General features: G+C 55.3%; 1 protein-coding gene across 1 annotated transcript in view; it reads right to left on the bottom strand.

Moving 5' to 3' along the window:
• LOC144739755 (uncharacterized) overlaps nt 1–25000 on the bottom strand; it is a gene marked incomplete at its 3' end in the record, with an annotated part of 130317 nt that overhangs the window by 77548 nt on the left and 27769 nt on the right. The window contains exon 3 of the mRNA XM_078622657.1: nt 19742–20094. Coding sequence (XP_078478783.1) covers nt 19742–20094 — 353 coding nt within the window. The remainder of the gene's footprint in view (nt 1–19741; nt 20095–25000) is intronic.

The raw sequence follows: 25000 nt of genomic DNA, 5'->3' as shown, positions 1-25000 counted from the left end.
AGACCCACAGAGACCCACATAGACTCCCACAGAGACCCACAGAGACCCACAGAGACCCACATAGACTCACAGAGAGACACACAGAGACACACAGAGACACACAGAGACACACATAGACCCATAGAGACACACAGAGACTCACAGAGACCCATATAGACACACACAGAGACTCACAGAGACCCATAGACACACACAGAGACCCATATAGACACACACAGAGACCCATAGAGACTCACAGAGACCCATAGAGACTCAGAGGCCCAGAGAGTCCCACAGAGACCCATAGAGACACACAGAGACCCATAGAGACCCACAGAGACCCACAGAGACCCACAGAGACTCAGAGGCCCAGAGAGACCCACAGAGACCCATAGAGACTCCAAGAGACCCATATAGACACACAGAGAGACCCATAGAGACTCACAGAGACCCACAGAGACCCACAGAGACTCACAGAGACCCACAGAGACCCACAGAGACCCACATAGACTCCCACAGAGACCCACAGAGACCCACATAGACTCACAGAGACACACAGAGAGACACACAGAGACACACAGAGACACACATAGACCCATAGAGACACACAGAGACTCACAGAGACCCATATAGACACACACAGAGACTCACAGAGACCCATAGACACACACAGAGACCCATATAGACACACACAGAGACCCATAGAGACCCACAGAGACCCACAGAGACCCACAGAGACCCACAGAGACTCAGAGGCCCAGAGAGACACACAGAGACCCATAGAGACTCCAAGAGACCCATATAGACACACAGAGAGACCCATAGAGACTCAGAGACCCACAGAGACTCACAGAGACACAGAGATACCCATAGAGACACACAGAGATACAGAAATACCCATAGAGACACACAGAGACCCATAAAGATGCAGAGACCTACAGAGACCCACAGAGATGCAGAGACTCGCAGAGACCTACAGAAACACACAGAGACCCATAGAGACACACAGACACCCATAGAGTCCCACAGAGACCCACAGAGACTCACAGAGACACACAGAGACACACAGAGACACAGAGAGACCCACAGAGACCCATATAGACACACACAGAGACTCACAGAGACCCATAGAGACCCATAGAGACACACAGAGACCCATATAAACACACACAGAGACCCATAGAGACTCACAGAGACCCATAGAGACTCAGAGGCCCAGAGAGACCCACAGAGACACACAGAGACACATAGAGACACACAGAGACCCACAGAGACCCATAGAGACTCAGAGGCCCCGAGAGACCCACAGAGACCCAGAGACCCAGAGACCCACAGAGACCCATAGAGACTCCAAGAGACCCATATAGACACACAGAGAGACCCATAGAGACTCAGAGACCCACAGAAACCCACAGAGACACAGAGAGACCCACAGAGACCCACAGAGACTCCAAGAGACCCATAGAGACACACAGAGACACACAGAGACACACAGAGACACAGAGACACAGAGACCCATAGAGACACACAGAGACCCATAGAAACTCAGAGGCCCAGAGAGACCCACAGAGACACATAGAGACTCACAGAGAGACTCACAGAGACCCATATAGACTCACAGAGACACATAGAGACTCACAGAGAGACTCACAGAGACCCATAGAGACTCACAGAGACCCAGAGAGACACACAAAGACACACAGAGATACAGAGACTCAGATACCCATAGAGACACAGAGACCCATAGAGACACACAGAGATACAGAGACCCACAAAGATACAGGCGACTCACAGAAACCCACAGAGACCCATAGAGACACAAAGAGACCCACAGAGACTCACAGAGAGACTCACAGAGAGACTCAGAGACCCATAGAGACTCACAGAGACCTATAGACACCCACAGAGACTCACAGAGACCCATAGAGTACCCACAGAGACCCATAGAGACCCACAGAGACCCATAGACGTGCATGAGTGACAAGCCACAGCAGTGTGATTGGCGGAGGTTTGGTCCACCCTACGCCAATCATCCCTCCCCGTTTCCGTGACGACCCTCACGCTCACATCGCCGCGGCAACGGCTCACAAGGGATTTAAATTCACAAACTAGGCATGCTCAGCTGTGCTTTCATCATCATCATCAGCAGCAGCATCATCATCAGTAGTTGTAAACATGAACCCGTAAAAACAAAGTTTTTCACTATAAATCCTTTATATGCGTGGCATCGGTTTTATTTTATTATTCATTTCAGTTTTTCTTGAGTAAGAGTTTCATTTTTATCACATTGGTATTTTAAATTAAATATGAAAAAAAACATTTCCTAAAAAGTGGAAAATTTTGGAAAAAAATTTTCACGAATATAAATAGTCACGCACAACGAGCCTGTGTGCAAAATGTCAGCTCGATTGGATCACGGGAAGCGGATTAAAAAACGACCGAAAGATTTGCACGGTCGTAAGCGCGCAAGCAAGTGAACTTAATATAAAGGATTTAAAAAGAAACTTAACTTTTGAAAACTCGACAATGTATTTTTACAAAGTAAGGGAAAAGCAGGAATATTACTCAATAATTTGTTTTATTTCACCAGCTAAGGGGCCCACTGAGAGAGGAGAGAGAGGAGAGAGACTTGACTACGAAACAACTTTTATTGCCGCCAGCAGCAACAGCATATAAAATACACAAAGTCACCAGCAACACAAATGAAAACAAACGCTACAAATCCACGCGCTGTGGCGCTAAAAGCACCGTGCACAACACGAAAGAAAAGCCACGTGGTGGTTGTTGTGGTGGTGGTGGTGGTTGTGGTGGTGGTGGTGGTTGTGGAGGTGGTGGTAGTGGTAGTGGTGGTGATGATGTTGATGGTGGTGGTGGTGATGATGGTGGTGATGGTGGTGGTGGAGGTTGTGGTGGTGGAGGTGGCGATGTTGGTGGCGGTGGAGGTGGTGGAGATAGTGGTGGTGGTTGTGGCAATGGTGGTTGTGGTGGTTGTGGCAATGGTGGTTGTGGTCATCGCGGACGCCACAGTGACGAGCGAGCGCTTCACAAGGTGAACACCACGAGGGTGCCGTCCACGCTGGTGCAGAGAGAGGGGAGATTGTCCGGCTCCCCAGCGTTCGAAGAAGACGTGCACATCAATGACGCGTGTGTGTGTGGTACGCGAGAGAAGAGACAGAGTAGAGGAGAGAGGTGAGAGAGTAGAGGAGAGAGGTGAGTAGAGAAAGACTGACTATGAAACAACTTTTATTGCCGCCAGCAGCAACAGCACTGGAGGCGATTTCAATATGAAACGCACAAAGTCACCAGCAACACAAATGAAAATAAACGCTACAAATCGACGCGCTGTGGCGCTAAAAGCACCGCGCACAACACGAAATAAAAGTCACGTGGTGGTGGTGGTTGTGGCGGCGGCGGTGGTGGAGGTTGTTGAAGGTGGTGGTAGTGGTTGTGGAGGCGGTGGTGGTGGTGGCGGTGTTGGTGGTGGCGGTGTTGGTGGTGGTGGCGATGGTGGTTGTGGCGGTGATGGTAGTGGTGGTGGTGGTGATGATGTTGATGGTGGTGGTGGTGATGATGATGGTGGTGATGGTGGAGGTGGCGGTGTTCGTGGCGGTGGAGGTGGTGGAGATGGTGGTGGTGGTGGAGATGGTTGTGATGGTGGTGGTTGTGGTGGTGGTTGTGGTGGTTGTGTTGGTGGTGGTGGTTGTGGTGGTTGTGGTGGTTGTGGTGGTGGTTGTGGTGGTGGTTGTGATGGTGGTGGTGGTGGTCATCGCGCACGCCACGTTGACGAGCGAGCGCTTCAGAAGGTGAACACCACGAGGGTGACGTCCACGCTGGTGCAGAGGGCTAGAGAGAGAAGAGAGAGAGTAGAGAGAGAGGAGATACAGAGAGACCCACAGAGACCCACAGAGACCCACAGAGACCCACAGAGACACACAGAGACACACAGAGACACACAGAGACACACAGAGACCCACAGAGACCCACAGAGACACACAGAGACCCACAGAGACCCACAGACACCCACAGAGACACACAGAGACACACAGAGACCCACAGAGACACACAGAGACACACAGAGACCCACAGAGACCCACAGAGACACACAGAGACACACAGAGACCCACAGACACCACGTACAATCTCAGTACAACTGGCACAAAGACGCAGTCGCAGACTCGCTGTTGGCAGGAAGCGTCGCCTACAAAGCACGCCACCAAGCACTTGAGCGCACGGGCGAAATCCTAAGCGTAGTGGACACCTGGACGACAGAGACGTTGAGTGGAGAGGCAACACGTATTTATTAAATCCTTTATATTAAGTTCGCTTGCTTGCTTAGGACCGTGCAAATCTTTCGGTCGTTTTTTAACCCACTTCCCGTGATCCAATCGAGCTGACATTTTGCACACAGACTCGTTGTGCGTGACAATGCATTTTCGTGAAAAAATTTTTTCCAAAATTTTACACTGTTTAGGGAAAAATAAATTAATGTTTCATTACCAATTGCTTAATGGTGCCAGACAATCATCTGACCCATAGGTGGCAGCCATCTCAAGCCAGAGGACGAGAGGACTCTAGCCGCCCCGATGCCACGCATATAAAGGATTTATAGTGAAAAACTTTGTTTTTACGGGTTTACCTGTTACAGCTTCACACTCAAACAGGTAACGGGCATTTTTTTACCCGCTACTCTCAAGGGAGGTATTCCCACTCTGACTCGCCTACTCTCTAGGAGGCTACCTGACCTGGCCCAGCCAAGGCCCAGGTCTCGACCACCAGCCACACGAACCCGGCCCTTACAAGGATGTCGGCTGGGTGGGGAGGGGCTGGGTTGGGTGGGGTGGGGCTGGGTGGGAGTGGGGAGGGGTGGGGCTGGGTGGGGAGGGGCTGGTCACCCCGTGGTGCCCTTATAAAACTCAACGTTTAACCTACTCACGCCGGCTTGTGCCCGCCCTCCTCTGACCTGCTGCCCTTGTCAGGGCCGGGCAGACCAAGCCAGCGGTGCAACTTCGGAGGCCAGAGGTCGCAAACGGGTTTTGATTCCTTACCCGTACCCGTACCCAGCCGCACCAGGGTCGCAAACGGGTACCCGTACCCGGCCGTGCCCGTACCCTACCCGTACCCGGCCGGGTACGGGTAGGGTACAGGTATCGGGTACCCGATTGCGACCTCTGGGATGAAGCCATGTTGCAGGCGCGGGTGGGTTGATTCTAGGAACTTGAATTGTGAGAAGAGACAAGACGTTGGGAAATGAGTGACTCAACACCGCACCATAGACTCAACACTGCACCATAGACTCAACACTGCACCATAGACTCAACACTGCACCATAGACTCAACACTGCCCATAGACTCAACACCGCACCACAGACTCAACACCGCACCATAGACTCAACACTGCACCATAGACTCAACACTGCAGCAAAGACTCAACACTGCCCATAGACTCAACACCGCACCACAGACTCAACACCGCACCATAGACTCAACACTGCACCATAGACTCAACACTGCACCATAGACTCAACACTGCCCATAGACTCAACACCGCACCACAGACTCAACACCGCACCATAGACTCAACACTGCACCATAGACTCAGCACTGCAGCAAAGACTCAACACTGCACCATAGACTCAGCACTGCAGCAAAGACTCAACACTGCCCATAGACTCAACACCGCACCACAGACTCAACACCGCACCATAGACTCAACACTGCACCATAGACTCAACACTGCACCATAGACTCAACACTGCCCATAGACTCAACACCGCACCACAGACTCAACACCGCACCATAGACTCAACACTGCACCATAGACTCAGCACTGCAGCAAAGACTCAACACTGCACCATAGACTCAGCACTGCAGCAAAGACTCAACACTGCACCACAGACTCAACACTGCACCACAGACTCAACACTGCACCACAGACTCAACACTGCACCATAGACTCAACACTGCCCATAGACTCAGCACTGCACCATAGACTCAACACTGCCCATAGACTCAACACTGCACCATAGACTCAACACTGCACCGTAGACTCAACACCGCACCATAGACTCAACACTGCCCCATAGACTCAACACTGCACCATAGACTCAACACTGCACCATAGACTCAACACTGCACCACAGACTCAACACTGCACCACAGACTCAACACTGCACCACAGACTCAACACTGCCCATAGACTCAGCACTGCCCATAGCCTCAGCACTGCACCATAGACTCAACACTGCCCATAGACTCAACACTGCACCAGACTCAACACTGCACCACAGACTCAACACTGCACCATAGACTCAACACTGCACCACAGACTCAACACTGCACCATAGACTCAACACTACACCACAGACTCAACACTGCACCAGACTCAACACTGCCCATAGACTCAACACTACACCACAGACTCAACACTGCACCATAGACTCAACACTGCCCATAGACTCAACACTGCACCAGACTCAACACTGCACCACAGACTCAACACTGCACCACAGACTCAACACTACACCACAGACTCAACACTGCACCATAGACTCAACACTGCCCATAGACTCAACGCTGCACCATAGACTCAACACTGCCCATAGACTCAACACTGCACCATAGACTCAACACTGCACCATAGACTCAACACTGCACCATAGACTCAACACTGCCCATAGACTCAACGCTGCACCATAGACTCAACACTGCCCCATAGACTCAACATTGCACCATAGACTCAACACTGCCCATAGACTCAACACTGCACCATAGACTCAACACTGCACCATAGACTCAACACTGCACCATAGACTCAACACTGCCCATAGACTCAACACTGCCCCATAGACTCAACATTGCACCATAGACTCAACACTGCCCATAGACTCAACACTGCACCATAGACTCAACACTGCCCATAGACTCAACACTGCCCCATAGACTCAACATTGCACCATAGACTCAACACTGCCCATAGACTCAACACTGCACCATAGACTCAACACTGCACCATAGACTCAATACTGCCCATAGACTCAACGCTGCACCATAGACTCAACACTGCCCCATAGACTCAACACTGCACCATAGACTCAGCACTGCACCATAGACTCAACACTGCACCATAGACTCAACACTGCCCATAGACTCAACACTGCACCATAGACTCAACACTGCACCATAGACTCAATGCTGCACCATAGACTCAACACTCCGCACCTCCGATTAGCACGGTTAGCTACGTACGTTACGAAAGAAGTTCAACACACAAACATATATTCTCTACGACAACGCCGAGTTTAGTTTCTGTTGGGTTCCCCCAGCATCTCCACTGCACCATCCTCGCATCTCTTTCACTCCCAGCCCCACCAACACGCAAAGTTAAGGTTTCGTACCTTGGTGTACAAATAAAAATAGACCAGCAATTCCATACGAACTCCCCACTGGTTAACTAATTAGTCGTTACTTTAAGAATAGGTTCAAGCCTTTCTGCCAATAAAACACGAGTCGTGTTCGGATGTTAAGACGCCAAACTGAAACCTTTTGCAAGGAATCACGTTACTGCATTAGCCACATATACTTATGGTGAACATTCAGACAAAAAAACATGCTCTGCCTGTACATGATGCATTGTACTTGAAACTGATTGGTCCACACCAGAGACAGCTTTCTTTAGAGCCCAGTCTCACCATCAGGACATTGAGAGCTCGCGGAGAGCAGCAGAGGTCGCAACCGGGTACCCGATACACGTACCCTACCCGATACCCGGCTACCCGTACCCAGCCGGGTACAGGTACGGGTACCCGTTTGCGACCCTGGTGCGGCCGGGTACGGGTACAGGTAAGGAATCAAAACCCGTTTGCGACCTCTGATGAGCAGCTACACCGTGGGACAAAACCTCTTCTTATATTCTCATACTGGCAAGGGAGGTCAAACGACGTCGTAGTTAGTGGCAGTAACTAGTTGACCCTTTGGACAGGCATCGGCCCACTGCCGGGATACGATGCGGAAGGGAGGAAACGCCGAGGCGAATCCTACCGGAGGCCCACCGGATCGCTGCCGAATGCCACCGAGGTCCACCGAATGCCACCGTATCTCACAAAGTCCCACCAAATCCCAGCAAGTCCCACCAAATCCCAGCAAGTCCCACAAAGTCCCACCGAATCTCAGCAAGTCCCACCAAAACCCACCGAGTCCCACCAAAACCCACCGAGACCCACCAAATCCCAGCAAGTCCCACCAAAACCCACCGAGTCCCACCAAATCCCAGTAAGTCCCACCAAAACCCACCGAGTCCCACCAAAACCCACCGAGACCCACCAAAACCCACCGAGACCCACCAAAACCCACCGAGACCCACCAAAACCCACCGAGACCCACCAAAACCCACCAAATCCTGCAAAGGTCGAACCGAACGCCACGCAATCCTGCAAAACCCCACCGAACGCCACCACCAAATACCCACCGAACACCATCAAATCTCACCGGAATCCCACCGGACCCCACCAATACCCACCGGGAATCCACCAAGAACCTCCGACCTCCCCAACGCCCTGCGTACCTTGGTGGTCACGATACAGAGGCAGTCCATCATCCCGAACGTGCACGACCATTCATGCACTCCCCGGCGCTCGGCAGGCGCCGCTGCCGCCGCCGCCGCCGCCGCTTCCTCCTCTGTGCCGGACTGCGCCCAGCCCGATCCGCTGCTCTCAGACCTGCTGCTCTCCGACCTGCTTGTCTCCGACCGGGATGTCCGTGACCCGGTTGTCCGTGACCCAAATGTCCGTGACCCGGTCGTCCGTGACCCGGTCGTCCGAGACCCGCTCGTCCGTGAGCCGCTGGCCACCGACGCCGCCGACGACGACGCAGACGAGGAGGAGGAGGAGGTCCCGGACGACGGTCGGGCGGAGGAGGACGCGGACGGCGAGGTCCCCGCTGGCGTCGCCGCTGGGGGCGGACGCCCGGCGCCCGCGCGCCGACGCCCGGGGCCCGGCGTGGCGCGCGCTGCTGGCAACGCCGGCGGAGGCCGCCGCCGCGTCCCGCGCTCATCAACTCCGAGCGCACCGTGGGGGCGGTGGGGGCGGCGGCGGTGGTGTTAGCGGCGGCGGTGCGAGTGGTGGTGGTGGTGGTGGTGGTGGCAACGATAGCGGGCGGCGGTGGCGGCGTTGGCGATAGCTGCTGTGGTCGTGGTGGTGGTGGCGGTCACAGTGGTGGTGGCAGGGATGGAGTTGAATTTGATGTCGGCGGTGACGGTGAGAACCGCTGCTGCTGCTGATGATTCGGTGGCGACCGCAGCTGGTGCCGCTGTGTCCGGCGAGAGACGACGGGCGGTGACCTCGTCCGCGGCTAAAGCTGCAAGCGCGGCACCAGTCCCCGTCGCCGTGGCGATGGCAACCGGCAGGTCCCGGCGACGGGCGCCGAGAGCTTGCGGGGTTTAGCCGAGTTTGGCGGCGGCGTCGGCGGCGGCGTCCGTAAACTTCCAGAAGCTTCCCAGTTTCTTCGACGTAGCAGCAGCAGTGTGCCCAACAACTCGTGGCGGGAGCAGGGGGGGGAGATTGAGCCCCTTGGGGGCAGGCCAAAGAAACTAAAAAGTTCCGTCTTCAAATAAACAAAAAAGTGTCAAAGTGAAACCCGGCGAAGAAAAACCGGCGGCCGCCGACCCGTGAGATAGATGCTGGCGGCGGCATCGGCAGCGGCAGCTTCGGCAAGTTTCACCGGCACCGGAGCGGTGGTGGTGGTGGTGGAGGGGGTTGGTGGTGGGAGGTGGGGCGGTAACGGAGTGGGGTAGGGGGCGGTGTTCATGTATTGAAGAAAAAACAAAGCAGCCTATCTCTCGCGGTGTCGGCAGACGCGGAAGGAACGGTCCCTCGCGCCAAGTAAATCCCGCGGCATTTCACTCTCGAGCAAAACCTCTCCGGGGGAAGACGAACGAGAGGCGGGAGAGAGAGAGAGAGCGAGCGAGCGAGCGTGGAGAGAGGAGAAAATAAATCCGAAAATCCTCCACGCAGAAACTAGACGATTTCACGAGGCTCTCAGCGTCGCTTCGAACGCCTTGCGGCTCTGCGTTGCCAGCAGCAGCAGCGGCAGCAGCAGCAGCAGCAACAGCGGCAGCAGCAGCAGCAGTAGCAGCAGCGGCGTGAACGGTGCCGGGGCCGTAACAACGTCGATTCGTCGAGCGTGACTCACTCGGAGTGGGCGTGTGTTTGGGCTGCTCACTGCCCCCCCACCCCCTTCACCACGCACGCGTGACATTACCGGCTCTCCCTCCCCCTCCTCTTCCTCTTCTCGCTCCGCCTCCGTTCGTCGCGTTCCTGCGGCTCATTCGAGCCCGGTGATGCCGGCGAGATGCCGGGATGCCGACGTCACGGCGCGCGGCGATCGACGCTTGGGTCGCTTGGTGCGCGTACGCACACGCGCGCAGTCGGCTGGCACGACCGCTGGCTACACCGGCACGCTCGCTCGGCCCGCTCGCCCGCTCCCCCGTGCCGCGAGGAATCCAACAAGGTCCCCACCCCCCACCCCGAGCCCCACCACCCCCTCACCACCACCACCACCCCCCCAAAGACAATAACAACAATAATTGTTATCGGAGCCGTTACATAATTTAGATTTTTTTTTTTCTGTGGTCGTTAAAGCGGGTCACCCGACAGACGACGACGACGAATTCCGAAGGACGTCGAGCGGAGGGGGGAGCGGAGGGCGGAGCGGAGAAGAGGAGGAGGAGGAGAGAGAGAGACGTGCAGAACGAGAGAGAGCGAGAGAGTGAGCGAGTGAGTGAGCGACAGAGTGAGCGAGAGAGTGAGCGAGAGAGTGAGCGAGAGAGAAAGCGAGAGAGCGAGAGAGTGAGCGAGAGAGTGAGCGAGAGAGTGAGCGAGAGAGTGAGCGAGAGAGAAAGCGAGAGAGCGAGAGAGTGAGCGAGAGAGTGAGCGAGAGAGTGAGCGAGAGAGTGAGCGAGAGAGTGAGCGAGAGAGAAAGCGAGAGAGCGAGAGAGTGAGCGAGAGAGTGAGCGAGAGAGTGAGCGAGAGAGCGAGAGAGAAAGCAAGAGAGCGAGAGAGTGAGTGAGCGAGAGAGTGAGCGAGAGAGTGAGCGAGAGAGTGAGCGAGAGAGAAAGCGAGAGAGCGACTGAGTGAGTGAGCGAGAGAGTGAGCGAGAGAGTGAGCGAGAGAGTGAGCGAGAGAGAAAGCGAGAGAGCGAGAGAGTGAGCGAGAGAGTGAGCGAGAGAGCGACTGAGTGAGTGAGCGAGAGAGTGAGCGAGAGAGAAAGCGAGAGAGCGAGAGAGTGAGCGACAGAGTGAGCGAGAGAGTGAGCGAGAGAGAAAGCGAGAGAGCGACTGAGTGAGTGAGCGAGAGAGTGAGCGAGAGAGTGAGCGAGTGAGTGAGCGAGAGAGTGAGCGAGTGAGTGAGCGACAGAGTGAGCGAGAGAGTGAGCGAGAGAGTGAGCGAGAGTGAGCGAGAAAGTGAGCGAGAGAGTGAGCGAGAGAGTGAGCGAGAGAGTGAGCGAGTGAGTGAGCGAGTGAGTGAGCGAGAGAGTGAGCGAGTGAGTGAGCGAGAGAGTGAGCGAGAGAGTGAGCGAGAGAGTGAGCGAGTGAGTGAGCGAGTGAGTGAGCGAGAGAGTGAGCGAGAGAGTGAGCGACAGAGTGAGCGAGAGAGTGAGCGACAGAGTGAGCGAGAGAGTGAGCGAGTGAGTGAGCGAGAGGTGGGGTTTTTACATAAAGCTAAGTCAAAAAAAATAACGAAATGATGAACGAAGCAAAGTGCCGAATACACCGAGCATCTTCTTGTTTCCACTGATCGTAAAAAAAAAGGAGAGAGGCAGGAGAGAGAGGCAGCCGAGCAAGCTGGCCGCACCGGGGGGAGCCAGGAGCTAAAAATAGCTCTCGGGCCGGAACACAATAAAACGATGAATCTTCGCCTCCGCTAACGCAACCGCCACCACCATCATCACCATCATCACCATCAACATCACCATCATCATTACCATCATCATCACCATCATCATCATCACCATCATCATCACCATCATCATCACCATCATCACCATCATCATCACCACCACCACCGCCACCAGGCCGCGTGTCCAACAATCTCTGGGTGGTGGGGCCAAAAACAGGCCCCCCCACCACCACCCCCCACCACCCCCCCACCCCCCCCCACCACCCCTCCCCACCACCCCTCCCCACCACCCCTCCCCACCACCCCTCCCCACCACCCCTCCCCACCACCCCCCCCACCACCCCCCCACCACCCCTCCCCACCACTCCGTGCTGACTGTGTGCGTCGTGGCTGCTGCTGCTGAGCCATGGTGCGTGCCGCCTGCATGCTAAACGGGTCGCGTGCCGGGAGACTCGGGAGCCGGGGATCGATGATCGCCCACTCGACCACTCGCCCACCAGCCCCCCCTCCTACCAGCTCACCAGCTCACTCGCCCACTCACCCACTCGCCCACTCACCCACCAGCCCACTCACCTACCAGCTCACCAGCCCACTCTCCTACCAGCTCACCCACCTACCAGCTCACCAGCTCACTCACCTACCAGCTCACCAGCCCACTCACCTACCAGCTCACTCACCTACCAGCTCACTCACCTCCCAGCTCACCAGCCCACTCACCTACCAGCTCACCAGCTCACTCACCTACCAGCTCACCAGCCCACTCACCTACCAGCTCACTCACCTACCAGCTCACTCACCTACCAGCTCACTCACCTCCCAGCTCACCAGCCCACTCACCTACCAGCTCACCAGCTCACTCACCTACCAGCTCACCAGCGCACTCACCTACCAGCTCACCAGCTCATTCACCTACCAGCTCACCAGCCCACTCACCTACCAGCTCACCAGCTCACTCTCCTACCAACTCACTCTCCTACCAGCTCACCCACCTACCAGCTCACCCACCTACCAGCTCACCAGCCCACTCTCCTACCAGCTCACCCACCTACCAGCTCACCAGCTCACTCTCCTACCAACTCACCCACCTACCAGCTCACCAGCCCACTCTCCTACCAGCTCACCCACCTACCAGCTCACCAGCTCACCCACCTACCAGCTCACCCACCTACCAGCTCACCAGCTCACTCTCCTACCAGCTCACCCACCTACCAGCTCACCAGCTCACTCTCCTACCAACTCACCCACCTACCAGCTCACCAGCCCACTCTCCTACCAGCTCACTCACCTACCAGCTCACCAGCTCACTCTCCTACCAACTCACCCACCTACCAGCTCACCAGCCCACTCTCCTACCAGCTCACTCACCTACCAGCTCACCAGCTCACTCTCCTACCAACTCACCCACCTACCAGCTCACCAGCCCACTCTCCTACCAGCTCACCCACCTACCAGCTCACTCACCTACCAGCTCACCAGCTCACTCACCTACCAGCTCACCAGCTCACTCACCTACCAGCTCACCAGCTCACTCACCTACCAGCTCACCAGCTCACTCACCTACCAGCTCACCAGCTCACTCACCTACCAGCTCACCAGCCCACTCACCTACCAGCTCACCAGCCCACTCACCTACCAGCTCACCAGCCCACTCACCTACCAGCTCACCAGCTCACTCTCCTACCAGCTCACCAGCTCACTCTCCTACCAGCTCACCAGCCCACTCTCCTACCAGCTCACCAGCCCACTCACCTACCAGCTCACCAGCTCACTCACCTACCAGCTCACCAGCCCACTCACCTACCAGCTCACCAGCTCACTCTCCTACCAGCTCACCAGCTCACTCACCTACCAGCTCACCAGCTCACTCACCTACCAGCTCACCAGCTCACTCTCCTACCAGCTCATCAGCTCACTCACCTACCAGCTCACCAGCTCACTCACCTACCAGCTCACCAGCCCACTCTCCTACCAGCTCACCAGCCCACTCACCTACCAGCTCACCAGCTCACTCACCTACCAGCTCACCAGCCCACTCTCCTACCAGCTCACCAGCCCACTCACCTACCAGCTCACCAGCTCACTCACCTACCAGCTCACCAGCTCACTCACCTACCAGCTCACCAGCCCACTCACCTACCAGCTCACCAGCCCACTCACCTACCAGCTCACCAGCCCACTCACCTACCAGCTCACCAGCTCACCCACCTACCAGCTCACCAGCTCACTCACCTACCAGCTCACCAGCTCACTCACCTACCAGCTCACCAGCTCACTCACCTACCAGCTCACCAGCTCACTCACCTACCAGCTCACCAGCCCACTCACCTACCAGCTCACCAGCTCACCCACCTACCAGCTCACCAGCTCACTCACCTACCAGCTCACCAGCTCACTCACCTACCAGCTCACCAGCTCACTCACCTACCAGCTCACCAGCTCACCCACCTACCAGCTCACCAGCTCACTCACCTACCAGCTCACCAGCTCACTCACCTACCAGCTCACCAGCTCACTCACCTACCAGCTCACCAGCTCACTCACCTACCAGCTCACCAGCTCACTCACCTACCAGCTCACCAGCCCACTCACCTACCAGCTCACCAGCCCACTCTCCTACCAGCTCACCAGCCCACTCACCTACCAGCTCACCAGCTCACCCACCTACCAGCTCACCAGCTCACTCACCTACCAGCTCACCAGCTCACTCACCTACCAGCTCACCAGCTCACTCACCTACCAGCTCACCAGCTCACTCTCCTACCAGCTCACCAGCTCACTCACCTACCAGCTCACCAGCTCACTCACCTACCAGCTCACCAGCCCACTCACCTACCAGCCCACTCACCTACCAGCTCACCAGCCCACTCACCTACCAGCTCACCAGCCCACTCACCTACCAGCTCACCAGCTCACTCACCTACCAGCTCACCAGCCCACTCACCTACCAACTCACCAGCCCACTCTCCTACCAGCTCACCAGCTCACTCACCTACCAGCTCACCAGCTCACTCACCTACCAACTCACCAGCTCACTCACCTACCAGCTCACCAGCCCACTCTCCTACCAGCTCACCAGCTCACTCACCTACCAGCTCACCAGCCCACTCACCTACCAGCTCACCAGCCCACTCACCTACCAGCTCACCAGCTCACTCTCCTACCAGCTCACCAGCTCACTCTCCTACCAGCTCACCAGCTCACTCTCCTACCAGCTCACCAGCCCACTCTCCTACCAGCTCACCAGCTCACTCACCTACTAGCCCACTCACCTACCAGCTCACCAGCTCACTCTCCTACCAGCTCACCAGCTCACTCACCTACCAGCCCACTCTCCTACCAGCTCACCAGCTCACTCTCCTACCAGCTCACCAGCTCACTCACCTACCAGCCCACTCACCTACCAGCTCACCAGCCCACTCTCCTACCAGCTCACCAGCTCACTCTCCTACCAGCTCACCAGCTCACTCACCTACCAGCCCACTCTCCTACCAGCTCACCAGCCCACTCTCCTACCAGCTCACCAGCTCACTCACCTACCAGCCCACTCACCTACCAGCTCACCAGCTCACTCTCCTACCAGCTCACCAGCTCACTCACCTACCAGCCCACTCTCCTACCAGCTCACCAGCTCACTCTCCTACCAGCTCACCAGCCCACTCTCCTACCAGCTCACCAGCTCACTCATCTACCAGCTCACCAGCTCACTCACCTACCAGCTCACCAGCCCACTCACCTACCAGCTCACCAGCCCACTCTCCTACCAGCTCACCAGCCCACTCTCCTACCAGCTCACCAGCTCACTCACCTGCCAGCTCACCAGCCCACTCACCTACCAGCTCACCAGCCCACTCACCTACCAGCTCACCAGCTCACTCACCTGCCAGCTCACCAGCTCACTCTCCTGCCAGCTCACCAGCTCACTCTCCTACCAGCTCACCAGCTCACTCTCCTACCAGCTCACCAGCTCACTCTCCTACCAGCTCACCAGCTCACTCACCTACCAGCTCAACACTGCACCATAGACTCAACACTGCACCATAGACTCAACACTGCACCACAGACTCAACACTGCACCATAGACTCAACACTGCACCACAGACTCAACACTGCACCACAGACTCAACACTGCACCACAGACTCAACACTGCACCACAGACTCAACACTGCACCATAGCACGGTTGGCTACGTATGGTGCGAAAGAAGTTCAACGCACACACGCGTGGAGACCGATGAATTGCGAGGGATGGCACGCTGAGGGATGCTGCTCTCGCACCACCGACAGAGGGCAGCGGTGTCTACTTTAAAAGGCCTTCACGCCAGAGGTCGCAACCGGGTACCCGATACCCGTACCCTACCCGATATTCGGCTACCCGCACCCGGCCGGGTACGGGTAGCCGTTTGCGACCCTGGTGCAGCCGGGTACGGGTAGGCCGTGAGTCACTGGTGAGTCACCGTGTGTCACTCATTTCCCAACGTCTTGTCTCTTCTCACAATTCAAGTTCCTAGAATCAACCCACCCGCGCCTGCAACGCGGCTTCATCCCAGAGGTCGCAATCAGGTACCCGATACCCGTACCCTACCCGATACCCGGCCGGGTACGGGTACCCGTTTGCGACCCTGGTGCGGCCGGGTACGGGTAAGGAATCAAAACCCGTTTGCGACCTGTGCTTCACGTTCAATGTGATCTCCCCTGTCGCCGTAACATGCTGTTGGAGCAAGCGCTGCGTACACACAGACACAAAGATCTCCCCCCCCCCCCCCCCCGAGTAGCCCACACAGGCTGATCGGTGCTAATGCCGGGCAAATAACCCCCGTGTAGCCTTAACAGACTGTAGGGGCAAGTGCTGTTAGCGAGCACTTGTGAAGGCCGGAACGGTACACGAGGGGGTGGGTGGACAACACCACGCCCGGCCGCCTTTGTCTCCCCAGTTGCGATATTTGCACACTGCACCAGGTACTCATTTGATGCTGAGTCGACCTAGGGGAGGCCCAGGACCGGTTCAGATAATCGTCACCGGTGTTGGCCGTGAGCGGGAATCGAACCCGGGTCGCCGGGTTCATAGCGCAGCGTAGCGCTAAGCACTACACCACCGCTCCCCACACACACACACACACCTGTACACACACACACACCTGTACACACAAAGATCCCCCGTGTAGCCTTAACAGACTGTAGGGACAAGTGCTGTTAGCGAGCACCTATGAAGGCCGGAACAGTACACGAGGGGGTGGGTGGCCAGCACCACGCCCGGCCACCCTGGCGTGGCGATGTTCACACACCGCACCAGGTACTCAATTGATGCTGAGTCGACCTAGGGGAGGCCCAGGACCGGTTCAGATAATCGTCACCGGTGTTGGCCGTGAGCGGGAATCGAACCCGGGTCGAAGGGTTTGTCGCGCAGCGTAGCGCTAACCGCCGCAGGTACGAAGACACGCACAGACAAAGATCCCCCGTGTAGCCTCTAACAGGCTGCAGGGGCAAGTGCTGTGAGTTGCGAGTAGCAACAGCACCTGTGAAGGTAGGCACAGACAAAGGTCCCCCGTGTAGCCTCTAGCAGGCTGCAGAGGCAAGTGCTGTGAGTAGCGAGTAGCTGCAGCACCTGTGAAGGTAGACACAGACAAAGGTCCCCCGTGTAGCCTCTGGCAGACTGCAGGGGCAAGTGCTGTTAGCGAGCGCCTACGAAAGCTTCCGGCACTGTGGCACACGAGGGGGGTGGGTGGCCAGCACCGCCGCACCCGGCTTCGCTCGCGATTCCCCGGTGACGATGTTTGCTACACCACCGCTACACACGCCAGGTGCTCATTCTAAGGCCGATTCGACCCAGGCCCAAGAACGGTTCGGATTTAATCGTCACCCGTTGGTGGTCCCGGCGTAAACTCGAACTCGGGTCGTAGCCACTGCGCCATAGACTCCGTGCCCCGAAGCGTCAGAGAGACTCACAGAGACTCACAGAGAGACACAGAAACTCGTGAATATATATACACAGATATCCATGGAGATTCATAATGCCCCAGAGATTCATAATGACCCATACAGACTAAAAGGTGCTACAGAGAGTCACAGAGACCCAGAGGCTCATGATTAATGCTGCTTCCGAGACTCATAGAGACACAGATACCCATCGATAGCCTCCGAGACCCACAGAGACTCCAAGAGACTTATTATTATCACCACACAGCCACCAACCAACCACCTACCAACCCAATCATCCATGAACCCAGCGACCTACCGTACCACACACCCACCCACCGTACCACCCACCCACCCACCGTACCACCCACCCACCGTACCACCCACCCACCCACCGTACCACTCACCCACCCACCCACCATACCACCCACACACCGACCCACCAACAGTACCACCAACCCACCGACCCACCGTACCACCCACCCACCCACCGTACCACCCACTCACCCACCCACCGTACCACCCACTCACCGACCCACCGTACCACCCACTCACCCACCAACAGTACCACCAACCCACCGACCCACCGTACCACCCACCCACCCACCGTACCACCCACACACCCACCCACCGTACCACTCACCCACCCACCCACCGTACCACCCACATTCGACCCACCAACAGTACCACCCACTCACCCACCCACCAACAGTACCACCAACCCACCGACCCACCGTACCACCCACTCACCCACCAACAGTACCACCAACCCACCGACCCACCGTACCACCCACCCACCCACCGTACCACCCACTCACCCACCCACCATACCACCCACTCACCGACCCACCGTACCACCCACTCACCCACCAACAGTACCACCAACCCACCGACCCACCGTACCACCCACCCACCCACCGTACCACCCACACACCCACCCACCGTACCACCCACCCACCCACCGTACCACCCACTCACCCACCCACCGTACCACCCACTCACCGACCCACCGTACCACCCACTCACCCACCAACAGTACCACCAACCCACCGACCCACCGTACCACCCACCCACCCACCGTACCACCCACACACCCACCCACCGTACCACTCACCCACCCACCCACCGTACCACCCACACACCGACCCACCAACAGTACCACCCACTCACCCACCCACCAACAGTACCACCAACCCACCGACCCACCGTACCACCCACTCACCCACCAACAGTACCACCAACCCACCGACCCACCGTACCACCCACCCACCCACCGTACCACCCACTCACCCACCCACCGTACCACCCACTCACCGATCCACTGTACCACCCACTCACCCACCAACAGTACCACCAACCCACCGACCCACCGTACCACCCACCCACCCACCGTACCACCCACTCACCCACCCACCGTACCACCCACTCACCGACCCACCATACCACCCACTCACCCACCAACAGTACCACCAACCCACCGACCCACCGTACCACCCACCCACCGTACCACCCACCCACCCACCGTACCACCCACTCACCCACCCACCGTACCACCCACTCACCGACCCACCGTACCACCCACTCACCCACCCACCGTACCACCCACTCACCCACCCACCGTACCACCCACTCACCCACCCACCGTACCACCCACCCACCCACCGTACCACTCACCCACCGACCCACCGTACCACCCACACACCCACCCACCGTACCACCCACACACCCACCCACCGTACCACCCACCCACCGACCCACCATACCACCAACTCACCCACCCACCGTACCACTCACCCACCCACCGTACCACCCACCCACCGTACCACCCACTCACCCACCCACCGTACCACTCACCCACCCACTCACCCACCCACCCACCTTACCACCCACCCACTCACCGTACCACCCACCCACTCACCGACCCACCGTACCACCCACCCACCCACCGACCCACCGTACCTCCGGTAGCCGTGCGGGGCTGCGTGGCACCAGCGTCACCGGCGATCGGTACCCAGGCGGCGAATGAACCGGCGCGGGCGTCACGACGGCCGTGGTGGTGGTGGCGGCGGCGGCGGCGGTGACGTTGGTAGCGGCGACGTTGGCCGGAGTTCCCGGTGACGCCGACGCTTCGGGCGACGGTGGAGACGTGACGATCCATGGACGCACTTCGCCGATGCCCGGCGGCCCGGTCGGTGCCGGGGAGTAGCCTCCGCCGTCGGTGATGCCGGTGCCGGTGCCGGTGCCGCCAACGCCGCCAGCGGGAGTCCCGGCGCAGCCGTCGAGGAGAAGAGCCTCGTAGAATTCTCGCACGTCTGGCACGCCGGGGAGAGCGCACGTTCGAAACATCGTTGGTCAACGTCATCATCATCAACATCATCGTCAACGTCATCATCAACATCGTCGTCGTCATCATCAACATCATCATCGTCGTCATGAACATCATCGTCGTCGTCATCATCAACATCATCGTCGTTGTCATCATGAACATCGTCGTCGTCATCATCATCATGAACATCGTCGTCGTCATCATCATCAACATCATCGACGTCATCATCATGAACATCGTCGTCGTCATCATCATGAACATCGTCGTCGTCGTCATCATCATCAACATCATCATCGTCATCATCAACATCATCGTCGTCGTCATCATCAACATCATCGTCGTCATCATCAACATCATCGTCAACGTCATCATCAACATCATCGTCGTCGTCATCATGAACATCATCGTCGTCATCATCATGAACATCGTCGTCGTCATCATCATGAACATCATCATCGTCGTCATCATCAAAATCATCGTCAACGTCATCATCAACATCATCGTCGTCATGAAATCATCGTCGTCATCATCATCGTCAACGTCATCATCATGAACATCATCGTCGTCGTCATCATCATGAACATCGTCGTCAACGTCATCATCATGAACATCATCGTCATCATCATCAACATCATCGTCGTCATCATCAACATCATCGTCGTCATCATCATCAACATCATCGTCAACGTCATCATCATGAACATCATCGTCGTCATCATCATCGTCGTCGTCATCATGAACATCATCGATTTAAAGCTTTCGTGACTGCAGGGATTCATCTTCTTGGTTCTTTCGGTAAAGTCACGTAGAAGGGAAATAATAAAATAATAAACATAAAACATAATACAATTATTCTCACGACGTTTCGGCCACAACGCAAGCAGCCGTCCCCAGGTGCCCTTCCCCCCCTTCCAACCCAGCTTAAATATACGCTCCAAGCATGGTGCTGTTTCATTCAGACGCTGTCTCCCCGACAGACCTGGTCTTCACCTGAGGACGGCTGCTTGCGTTGTGGCCGAAACGTCGTGAGAATAATTTTATTGTGTTTTATTTGTATTATTTTATTATTTCCATTCTACGTGACTTTACCGAAAGAACCAAGAAGATGAATCCCTGCAGTCACGAAAGCTTTAAATCCGAAAAAAAAAAGATGATGATGTTGATGATGTAGATGATGATGTTGATGTTCATGATGATGATGTTAATGATGATGTTAATGATGATGATGTTGATGATGATGTTAATGATGATGATGATGTTAATGATGATGATGTTGATGATGTGAATGACGCTGTCTTTCTGACATCCTTGTTCTTCACCTGAGGACGGCTGCTTGCGTTGTGGCCGAAACGTCGTGAGAATTGTAATTTATTATGTTTTATTTTTATTATTTTATTATTTCCCTTCTACGTGACTTTACCGAAAGAACCAAGAAGATGAATCCCTGCTGCAGTCACGAAAGCTTTAAATCGAAAAACAAAGCTAGTAAACTTAGAAATACAATGCAAATACGACACAGAGAGTCGGCTAACATAACAGTCAACACCCTACCTGGTTGATTACGTTCGTTCAAAGATTGCTAAATTTGAGAGACAAAGACAAAACACAGACACGGAGACACACAGACAGACACACAAGCAGAGAGAGATAACAGAGACATAGAGAGAGAGACACACAGAGAGAGACACACACATAGACACACAGACAGAGACACACAGAGAGAGACACACACATAGGCAGACAGACACACAGAGAGAGAGACACAGAGAGAGAGAGAACACAGAGACACAGAGAAAGACACACAGAGAGAGACACACAGAGAGACACACAAGCAGAGAGATAACACAGAGAGAGACACACAGATAGAGACACACACATAGACACACAGACAGACACACAGAAACACACAGAGACACACAGAGACACACAGAGACACACAGAAACACACAGAGACACACAGAGACACACAGAGACACACAGAGACACACAGAGAGAGACACACATAGACACACAGACAGACACACAGAGACACACAGAGACACACAGAGAGAGACACACATAGACACACAGACAGACACACAAGCAGAGACAACACAGAGACACACAGAGAGAGTCAGAGAGAGACACACAAATAGACACACAAGCAGAGAGAGATAACACAGAGAGACACACAGAGAGACACACAGAGAGACACACATAGACAACACAGAGACAGACACACAGACAGAGACACACACAGAGACACACAGAGAAAGACACACAGACACACAGAGAGAGACAACACAGAGACTAACAGAGAGAGACACACACATAGGCACACACACAGACACACAGACAGAGACACACACATAGACACACACACAGACAGACAGACAGAGACACACAGAGAGGGACACACAGAGAGAGACACGCAGAGAGAGACAACACAGAGACTAACAGAGAGAGACACACACATAGGCACACACACATAGACACACACACAGACACACAGACAGAGAGAGACACACAGAGAGAGACACACAGATAGAGACACACAGATAGAGACACACAGATAGAGACACACAGATAGAGACACACAGAGAGAGACACACAAGCAGAGAGAGACACACACATAGGCACACAGAAACAACGCCTCTGTGTGACGTGTTATTTTTTATTCTTGGTTCTTTCGGTGAAGTCACGTAGAAGGGAAGTAATAAAATAATTAAAATAAAACATAATAAAATAATTCTCACTAGTGAAAGACGGAGGACACTCTTATTAAAGGGAGTGCTCCTAATCTCAGCATGCGTTTTTCTGGATTTCTTTGTTGATATTCTGTCTCTCACTGTTCAAATAAACCCACCGTTAAAATTATAGACTGATCGTTTCTTTGTCAGTGGGCAAACGTACAAAATCAGCAGGGGATCAAATACTTTTTTCCCCTCACTGTACAGCAGCAGCAGGCGTCAGGATTGAGATCGAACCCACGCCCTCCTGTATACCAGGCGAGGTAGTTAACATCTCCTAGCCACCGTGATGATGATGAGAGAGACGCAGACTCCAAATATACAGCAGCAGCAGGCGTCAGGATTGAGATCGAACCCACGCCCTCCTGTATACCAGACGAGGTAGTTAACATCTCCTAGCCACAGTGATGATGATGAGAGAGAGAGAGAGAGACGCAGACTCCAAATATACAGCAGCAGCAGGCGTCAGGATTGAGATCGAACCCACGCCTTCCTGTATACCAGGCGAGGTAGTTAACATCTCCTAGCCACAGTGATGATGATGAGAGAGAGAGAGAGACGCAGACTCCAAATATACAGCAGCAGCAGGCGTCAGGATTGAGATCGAACCCACGCCTTCCTGTATACCAGGCGAGGTAGTTAACATCTCCTAGCCACCGTGATGATGATGAGAGAGAGAGAGAGACGCAGACTCCAAATATACAGCAGCAGCAGGCGTCAGGATTGAGATCGAACCCACGCCTTCCTGTATACCAGGCGAGGTAGTTAACATCTCCTAGCCACCGTGATGATGATGAGAGAGAGAGAGACGCAGACTCCAAATATACAGCAGCAGCAGGCGTCAGGATTGAGATCGAACCCACGCCTTCCTGTATACCAGGCGAGGTAGTTAACATCTCCTAGCCACAGTGATGATGATGAGAGAGAGAGAGACGCAGACTCCAAATATACAGCAGCAGCAGGCGTCAGGATTGAGATCGAACCCACGCCCTCCTGTATACCAGGCGAGGTAGTTAACATCTCCTAGCCACAGTGATGCCATATCATCATCATCATCAGCAGCAGCAGCATCTTCATCAGCAGCATCATCCTACTCACTGAATTTTCCCTCCTGGGGTCTCTATGTGAGTCTATGGTCTCTGGGTGAATCCCTCCGTTTCTGTGCGAGCCTGTGGGTCTCTGAGTCTGTGGGTCTCTGAGTCTGTGGGTCTCTGAGTCTGTGGGTCTGTGTGAGTCTGGGTCTCTCTGTGAGTGCGGGTCACTCTGTGAGTCTATGAGTCTCTATGTGAGTCAATGGGTCTATGTACAAGTCTACGGGTCTCTGTGCGAGTCTACGGGTCTCTGTGCGAGTCTACGGGTCTCTATGAAAGTCTACAGGTCTCTGTGTGAGTCTACGGGTCTCTGTGCGAGTCTACGGGTCTCTGTGTGAGTCTGTGGGTCTCTGTGTGAGTCTACGGGTCTCTGTGCGAGTCTACGGGTCTCTGTGCGAGTCTACGGGTCTCTATGGAAGTCTACAGGTCTCTGTGCGAGTCTACGGGTCTCTGTGTGAGTCTGTGGGTCTCTGTGCGAGTCTACGGGTCTCTGTGCGAGTCTACGGGTCTCTGTGCGAGTCTACGGGTCTCTGTGCGAGTCTACGGGTCTCTATGGAAGTCTACGGGTCTCTGTGCGAGTCTACGGGTCTCTGTGCGAGTCTGTGGGTCTCTGTGCGAGTCTACGGGTCTCTGTGTGAGTCCACGGGTCTCTGTGCGAGTCTACGGGTCTCTGTGCGAGTCTACGGTTCTCTGTGTGAGTCTACGGGTCTCTATGGAAGTCTACAGGTCTCTGTGCGAGTCTACGGGTCTCTGTGTGAGTCTGTGGGTCTCTGTGTGAGTCTACGGGTCTCTGTGCGAGTCTATGGGTCTCTGTGCGAGTCTACGGGTCTCTGTGCGAGTCTATGGGTCTCTATGGAAGTCTACAGGTCTCTGTGCGAGTCTACGGGTCTCTGTGTGAGTCTGTGGGTCTCTGTGTGAGTCTAGGGGTCTCTGTGTGAGTCCACGGGTCTCTGTGCGAGTCTACGGGTCTCTGTGCGAGTCTACGAGTCTCTGTGCGAGTCTACGGGTCTCTGTGCGAGTCTACGAGTCTCTGTGTGAGTCTACGGGTCTCTGTGCGAGTCTACGGGTCTCT

The sequence above is a fragment of the Lampetra planeri genome, unplaced genomic scaffold (genome assembly GCF_965212315.1).
Source record: "Lampetra planeri unplaced genomic scaffold, kcLamPlan1.2.h2 scaffold_169, whole genome shotgun sequence".
In the NCBI taxonomy this organism is placed as follows: Eukaryota; Metazoa; Chordata; class Hyperoartia; order Petromyzontiformes; family Petromyzontidae; genus Lampetra; species Lampetra planeri.
This window is presented reverse-complemented; position numbering and strand designations above follow the sequence as displayed.